Raw genomic sequence first — 8,628 nt, 5'->3', positions numbered from 1 at the left:
ACCTTGACCTTTGACCTTGACCTTAAAAATTTTGTGCACTGAAAGGGACCTCTATATGCCTCTGATGTGCGAAGTTACAAAAATTTCCGATGATAACTGTGCTCTGCAGAATTTTTTATACGTGATTACAGATAAACAAACAAACAAACAAAAAAAAAACATACAAGCTGACTAACATATCTTGCAAAAACTTCGTTTTGGCAATATAAAAATAAAAAAAAACATAGAGGGGCGAAATCTCAAAAAACAACCAAACAAGGGAGAAATGCCACCACATTATGAAACCACAATCCTCTTATGGATTACCATCACAACAACTTTTGACATTTTACTTTTGTTGTGGTATTGTGATGGATGAAGAAGAAGAATGAAGAATAATGAAGAAGAATAGCAATGAAGAATGACACCACATTACGATGCCACAATATGACCCCACAATCATCTTCTGGTTTAGCATCACAATATATTTTGACATTTTACTTTTGTTGTGAGATTGTGATGGAACAACGTCAAAAATAATTAAAACAAGTAGAGGTACATTCCAGAAACACGCCCCCATGCCAAATAAATAAATAACAAATCCTCCAGCGCGCGACATTGCCGGGGTGCTTTCGGCGCCTTGCAATGCCGCTGTGCAACACATGGAGACGAAATTGGGAGGGAGTAGTGTACAATAATTGATTGATTAATTGATTAATTGCACAATTAAAATAAATATATAATAATCGTAAAATAATTAATTCCTTAATCAATTGGTTAATATAGCATACCAAAAGCACCAATGTTTCATCCGTATCTGTAACTATTTGAAAATTAAGTAATTCATCGAAGAACAAATAAATAATCGACTAATTGGTTAATAAATCAAAAATATCCTTCATTGCCAAATCACTTGTTCACTGTCGTGTCCAAATATCAGTTTCCAAGCTCAATAGGTGCCTGAGATATTGCCCAGATGAGAAAAAAAAAGATTAAGTAATTAATAAATCGATAATAATTAAGTAATTAATCAATTAATTGAATCCTCAAAAATAAAAAAAATATTGTTTTTGCCAAAGCATATCTTCACTTTTGTCCCCAAATTTCAGCTTCCTAACTCCAAAGATGGGTGAGATATCGCCCGGACAAACGGGAAAGTAAATAATTAATCAAATAATTAATTAATCAATAAATCAAAAATACCCTTTGTAGCCAAATCACTTGTTCACTGTCGTGTCCAAATATCAGTTTCCAAGCTCAATAGGTGCCTGAGATATTGCCCAGATGAGAAAAAAAAAGATTAAGTGATTAATAAATCGATAATAATTAAGTAATTAATCAATTAATTGAATCCTCAAAAATAAAAAAAATATTGTTTTTGCCAAAGCATATCTTCACTTTTGTCCCCAAATTTCAGCTTCCTAACTCCAAAGATGGGTGAGATATCGCCCGGACAAATGGGAAAGTAAATAATTAATCAATTAATTAATTAATCAATAAATCAAAAATACCCTTTGTAGCCAAATCACTTGTTCACTGTCATGTCCAAATATCAGTTTCCAAGCTCAAAAAGGTGCCTGAGATGCTGCCCAGATGAGAAAAAAAAACAGAATTAATAAATCGATAATAATTAAGTAATCAATCAATTAATTGATTAATGAAAAAAATAAAAAAACATCCTTTTTACCAAAGCACACCTTCTCTTTTATCCTCGAATTTCAGCTTCTTAGATCATAGGATGGCTGAGATATCACCAGGACAAACAAGAAAACAAACAAGAAAAACAGAGCAAAAACTGAGTACTCCCTTCCTTCAGTGCTCGGCGATGACGTCATGCATTGCCTGGATGTGGAATTGGGAAGGAGCGGTGTACACCATTCTACACGAGTAGTTGATACTATGGTAAAAATTTCACAGCAATCCGACAAGCAGTTTCAGAGAAAACCATTGTGTTCTTTGTGCAAAAAACAAACAAATAGACGGACAAACAGACCGAAATCTGGCGAGGGTCATGACTGTTCAGAGGGTTAAAAGGTCCTCTTTTCTCCAGTTAGTGAACTGCCTTCAGGATCCCAATCCCACTCATCCCGAAGGGGGAACTCTCCAATCCCACTCTCCCCTATGGAGTTTCAAGTGAACAGTGCACCACCATCTCATGTCATCCACATCCCTACACCTGATATTTTCTACCCCCATTAACTTTCCATAACTCAACCAACTTACTTGCAGCTTACTGTGCTTCTTTTCTCTCTCTCATGCTCCCCCCCCACCTTCCCCACTGTTGTATTTTGCCCTCTGTCATCTCGCTTTTCGGTCAGTCTCGATTTCGTGAACCATAAATTGTGAAAAGGACAAAGGAGAACCATTAAGTTTGAGTTTTTTCAATGATATAAAGAAAAGTTTTGATGATATTTTTTTTTCCTGATTGACAATCGTGGACTGCCAGACTTGAGGATCATTCTTTGGAGTGCGCAGCTTAACATAACTTTCACTGCCTCGCACAAGTTATGTTCTCAACAATGTAATTCAAACCACCACAATTCTTAATAACCTGGGCTCAAATTTATCTTGGTGAGATAACTTTAAAACGATTTTATGAAGGTTTAATGGCAAAAAAAGAAAAAGAAAATCAAAATCGATGTGTTTTGAAAGGTAAACAACCTGCATCATAACTACTATACATGTTGGGACCTGCAGACCATTCTCACAAACATGAAAAAGAGAAGACATGATGAAAACCCTGCTTGCTACAGCAGCAGAATGTGTGCGATTAACACTATCATTTCCCTGCTTGCCTGCGTGAACTGCCAATGACGCTTAAGCCTTTTCATCTTGGCAACGCTGCATTCGACGAGCCGAGGTCGTGGCCCTGCTCCCACTTCCACCAGGCACTTGTTATCTGGGTCTTCGGCAGTTGCACTCAGACCACCGATCCGCAACTCCGATGACTGGGAATAATACACAATCTATAGAGAGAAGGGTAATGGTAAGCAAACCTCCATGAGGAGCTTGTATACATGCTAGCAGTAGGACAAGGACAATAGGAGGCATTAGTATACTTTTTTATTTGAATTACCAGGGCATTTGAGGTTCTATTGGCAACCTTTGCACCTCACATTTTACAAAAGCGACGATGAAACTACTGTTATACATCATCCACCTCTCCAATAGCTCGACTTTGTTTTGCTTTCTCAACATCATGGCTTTTGTGCCTCTCTTCATCGTCCTACAGCCCACAATCCCCTTCCTCCACCGAGAATTCAATTTGACTCATTTGTCGATATTTGGAAATGCTGACTTGAATAGAGAAATAAAAATCTGACAAAGACCACAACACGCAAAACCAAAGATATTCCTACTTTTTCACAAGCTGCAAATGTATACTTACTCGATGGGGTATACTTACTCGTACTCTGTAGGTGGGGGGACCTTCCCTTAAAGCAATATTCATTTTCCAAACTCGATGAATGCATCTCTTTATGGTTCAATTTCCTTGAACTGACCTGACCTGGTTTAATGACTATCCTATTTCAGTGGACTGCAGTCGATGGACCATTCTTTTGCTATTCCCAGCAAGTCACGACCATTGTACTCCAGTGGACTCATCGCCGACCATGGCAAATACAATATCTAAGGATACTTGGGACACTGGCTGCATTGGAACATCTCCTCCAGAAACGAGCTTGGCCGCTGATCTCTAGTGCCAACAGATTGGTACTTAACGCGCGACGTCGTGATTGCCAATGTGCAAGCTCTTAATATTGGAATGGACTCGGTCTCCCTAACAGGCGACACACAAAACTGCCAGAGAAGAAACTCCCGAGATGTTGAGCAGAGGCAAACTGCACATGCATGGGTAATCTGTGACGATGCGGTTAGGTTTTATTACTTTAGGCAGGCAGCCCCTTCAGTGCATGGCAACGGTTTCATTGAGGACAATTTGATCGTGCCAGAGGATGAGATCCTGGCTCAAAATGCACATCAAACAGCTTTAAAAGAAACAACAGGTTTAATAAATAATGGGGAGGGTGACACAGGAAGCAAAAATGGCAGAGAAGAGTACACAACCAAACAAACAGCACACTTGAACTGGTGGTAACAATGCCCCGTTATCTTAATTCCAATCATAACATGATGAGATTCAGTCAGGAACACAAGATGTTTCAGAAAATGGACGAAAGTGTCTTTTCTGAAGCACCAAAAGGTGCAACGCAGGCACAGCTTTGGACCCCTCTCTTTTGGTCCGGTCTCACACTTGATGGCTGGTATCCTGAGCTGTATGTTTATGCTGTGTGACGTCGAGGTATGTCGGGATGTGTATGCTCTGTGACGTCGAGGTGATCGTCCTGGCCTTATATATCCAGTGCGTTGGCCCCCTACCCACAGGGGTCTCACGCAAGCGCTCTCGCGGCACTAGATAACACACGTGTACCCTCCATTTGTAACAGTGTGTCTGAGAGGCCCCATGGTAACATGTCTGCTACACAAGCTCCAGTCATATATGTTGTGAAAAAAGACAAAGAAATGAAAACCCTACTGGATGGGTGGTAATAATGGGAGGAGGGTTGGTGGACTAATTGTTTAGCTGACTGATAAATTTGAAAAATAATCTTTGTGCGGAAGAAAAAGAAGAAGAATAGATCATGGTGAAGAAGAACCATACCCAGTGTCCTCTTGATGGAGAAATAAGGAAACTGGAGCATTTTAAAATGTTTCAAAATGCTTTTAAAGAAAGAAGAAGTGTTCACATTCAATGAAGATTCCTTTTGGAGATATTGAGAAAAAAGGGGAAATAGATTAATTGAAATGCAGGAAGTACAGGCAGAAGGAAATTCAAGTGGAATGAGATCATTTTGGAATAAAAAAACAAATTGTTTGTTTTTATGGTTTTTTTGAAGTGAGGAGGGGAAATAGGATAACGTTGAAGTACAATGTTTGGTGTGTAGTCGAGAAGCCAAAATCTGTAGCTAGCCTAGAAAATAGGTTCGCTGCTGATTTCATGTTAGAATGGTGCAACTGGTGTTTTTGAAGAGTCTAGGCATGACCAAGTCTAGTTCCACTTGTTGCCAAGTCTGCATCTGAATATTATGGCCGCCATGACAGTAATCAAAATGGCCGCCATCAGATTTAGTCTTTTTCTTACTGCAAATTGTACTAGCCAGAAATTTGTCATGATTGTGAAATACTATGTAATCTGACACGAGGAACACTATTTTGTGCTTTATTTTTGTACTGGATCACAACTTTTCACATAATTGACAACTTAAAGACGAAATTGAAAATGCACATACGAGCAACAAATGTGAAAAAGAAAATGTTTAGCACTATTTTTTTTTTTTTTTTTTTTGTATACCTTGGTCGAGGCTCGTATGAGAGCTAACACACAACTCACAGCAAGGAGGCATGAGACAAGAGGGGCGGGAGTGGAAGGGACAAAACATTGGGGAACAGACACAGGTGAACTGTGGAAGGGAGAGGGATGGGGATGGGACGGGGAACATGGCGAGGAGAAGATGGACATTACAGGGACTTTCAGGAAGGAAAGCAGGAGAATTGAAGGAAGTGGGATTGGGTGGATTATCGGGGGTAGAAAAGATCGAGGATTTGGATGGGGGAAGATAAGAGGTGGTGGTGAACAGCTGTTTTGAAAGCCTGGAGGGAAGAATGGGAAAGAATAGAGTGAGGAAGTTTATTCCAAAGGCGGGAAAAAGAGGAATGAAAGAGTGAAGATGAGCAGTGATTCGTGATTTTGGTAGTTTTACCAGAAGGGGGTTGTTGGCGGACCTTGAGCGCCCTGTGGAAATGTGGTTGGGACAAATCGCAGAGAGAGCAGGGGGGGCAAGGCTGGAGAGGAGTCGGTAGAAGACAGAAAGACCACCGACCAACCTGCGGTGATTGAGTGAGAGGCCCAAAGACTCAGCTTCATTGCGGGAGATGCCGATGATCTTAAATGCCCTGGTTTCGACAGCGTGAAGTCGAGAAAGGTGGGAGGCAGGAGCACCAGCCCAGAGGGGAAAGCAGTACTCCATCAGGCTACGGACAAAAGCTTTGTAAGTAGTCAGGAGCTCAAGAGGGCCGAGGAAGGACTTTGCACGACGGAGGATTCCCAGTCGGCGACTGGCTTTTGAGGCGAGGTTGGAAATGTGACTTTCCCAGGAAAGGTCATGGCAGATAGTGAGACCAAGAAGCTTGAAAGAAAAGACTTCTTCCAGAGGATTGTTGAGAAAGTGGATGGGGGGGTTTTGTAAACGGTCCTTTTGAAGAGACATAGTGAGAGTGTGAGATTTGTGTGGATTGAAAGACATGTTCCACGTGTTGGACCAGTTTGTGATTTTATCCAGATCTGCAGTGAGCGAAGAAGCTGCTGCTTGCCGGTCTGAGGGATGACAGATGGTACGGCAGAGGGTGGAGTCATCGGCAAAGAGAAATAGAGGATTTTCCAGAGAGTCCGAGAGATCATTGATGAAAACCAGAAAAAGAACAGGGCCCAGAACGCTACCTTGAGGAACTCCAGCCTGCACAGGAAGAGGGGATGAAAGAACTCCATTTAGGGCCACACGTTGACTGCGACAGGAGAGGAAGTCTGCGAGCCATGAGTGGAGATGGCCTTGAATACCATGGGAAGAGAGTTTGGTGAGTAGGGCAGGGTGCCAGACTGTGTCAAAAGCACGTGATATGTCCAGGGATACGGCTCGGATTTCCTGTCTGGCATTGAGGACCTCCATCCATTGATGGGAGAGCAGTAGCAGCATATCTAGGGTAGAGTGACCTGGTCTGAAACCAAATTGATGATTGGAAATCAAGCCATTGGAGAAGAGGAAGGATTTCATGTCTGAAGCGATGATGGATTCCATAACCTTGCTGATGATTGGGAGAAGGCTGATGATTGGGAGAGCATGACCCTATTGATGGAGATGGGTTTACAGTCAGTCAAAGGTTATTTCCACAGCTGTCAGATTCTTTCTAACACAAAATTACGTTGCTTTGCAGAAGAGAAAAGTGTTGTGAGAACACCCAAGTACAATTTTCAGAGCTATTGATCGGCTTGTACACTGAACGGGTTCCTACAAAGGGCTTTGCATCCACATGCTTTCGTGCAAGGCAGTCCATTCCGTGTACATTTGCACCGTCGAGTTGAGCATGACCCACGGCATTTGCATGTCGTCAGTTCTACACAGTAAGCAGTAATAGGCTGTGCAGTCATGAGTCGCGGCTGAAATGTCTCGTTGCCATCTTTGACGACCTGTTCCCACCCACAGTTCTCAGGTGCAGGTAGATGTGGTTCAGATTCCAAGGCTCTTCTCCACACAAAAGACTGGTAGTGCGCTCGCTTGATGTGTAGAATCAGAGCATCGCGAGTTGGAGGCAGATTCTCAATAGCTTTGGTCAGACTGAGAAACAGATCACATCTTACTCGCTGAATTGAGTTATCTTGGCCATGAGGGTCATAAAGCCTGCAGACAAATGACTCAGCATCTGCAATCACACTCATCAGGAATTTCCTCTTTGCCTAGGTTATTCAACAGGTGGGAGTTGTTTTGAAAGACAGCCCATGCAGAGCGCTTCGCAATTCCAGCAAACTGGCTTGTGCTGTCTGAACCTGCACTGCATGAAATGCCAGAAGTGACTCCCTCTGCGAATCTGGGATATTGATGGAGTCAATGGGAATGTAGTGTTGCTTTTTGGGTGTCCCTGCATTCATCCAGAGAAAGGGACTGAGATGCGGCTGATAGGCAACAAGGAGAATGAGGACATCAGTGTCCTGAAGCCACATGAATAATGTCTTGGCAGATGCTCAGAACTTTGTTCTTGGTATCTGTCTCATCCGCTTCTTCATTGTCCATCTTGTCAGTGCTCTCACCACCACAAAGAAGCTTTACAAGCATGTACAGGGTTTCAGGTACAATTCGCTCTGCATTTTCTGTGTTCAGTCCACCGATAATGCTATGCCCTGGAGAGTGTTTTACGTCACTGTAAATCTTTATGCCCACTCTGAAGATCCAGCTAAGGATTTCGTTCTCATGATGAGGCAGACTGCACTGGGCCAATTCATCTTCTTCAGAACTTTCACCTTCTTCAGATAAATCATTCACGGCGGTTCTCATGGCAAACTTTGTCACAGTTGAGGACGCAACTATGAGGGGTTTTGTGACATCCAATGGCTGCACGAATGTCACCTTGTCACTACCAAAGTGAACCTCCACTTTCTGCTTGAAATTGTAGCTTTTGTAGGCTCCAGCCTCAATTCCAAAATCATTCAATAACAGCATGCTGTAGTGTTCCCAGATGTTTTTTCAGGGTAAACACATGTCCCTTCTGCAGCTCTTTCTCAAGCTGGTTCATCACATTTCTGAAACAGATGCTTTCAGGAGACTGGTTTTTCTCTCCACTCTCCTTTTTATACTTTCTGCGAAAAGAAACATAACACTTGAGGTGATATTTACCTTCAGCTGCCATCAAGTCTGAAACACCTGCAAACCTGTGATGCATGGTGGGGTCAAATTGGGCCAAACTAAGCATCCTGGATGATGTGTGATCAAATTCAACATTTGTCAGGACACCAGCTTTTCCAGGAATGTCAGTCTGGCAGAAAGCGCATTTTGACCAATCCATAACGCTGTGCGCGGATCTTAGTGACTTTGGGACATG

General features: G+C 42.2%; 1 protein-coding gene across 3 annotated transcripts in view; it reads right to left on the bottom strand.

Annotated features, from left to right (window-relative positions):
- Nucleotides 1-8,628, bottom strand: part of LOC147026737 (polypeptide N-acetylgalactosaminyltransferase 18-like) — a 350,743-nt gene that overhangs the window by 35,140 nt on the left and 306,975 nt on the right. For 2 of the 3 annotated variants that reach the window (XM_085882500.1, XM_085882501.1), the window contains one exon: nucleotides 2,775-2,945. The exons of the other annotated variant lie outside the window; for it this stretch is intronic. In XM_085882500.1, the coding sequence (XP_085738626.1) occupies nucleotides 2,775-2,945 (171 nt within the window). The remainder of the gene's footprint in view (nucleotides 1-2,774; nucleotides 2,946-8,628) is intronic. 3 annotated transcript variants of the gene reach the window in all.

This window comes from Eptatretus burgeri, chromosome 5, assembly GCF_056783735.1.
Source record: "Eptatretus burgeri isolate ZD-2024b chromosome 5, Ebu_testis_v1, whole genome shotgun sequence".
Taxonomy (NCBI): Eukaryota; Metazoa; Chordata; class Myxini; order Myxiniformes; family Myxinidae; genus Eptatretus; species Eptatretus burgeri.
The sequence above is the reverse complement of the archived record's forward strand: the minus strand, read 5'-3'. Positions and strand labels throughout refer to the sequence as shown.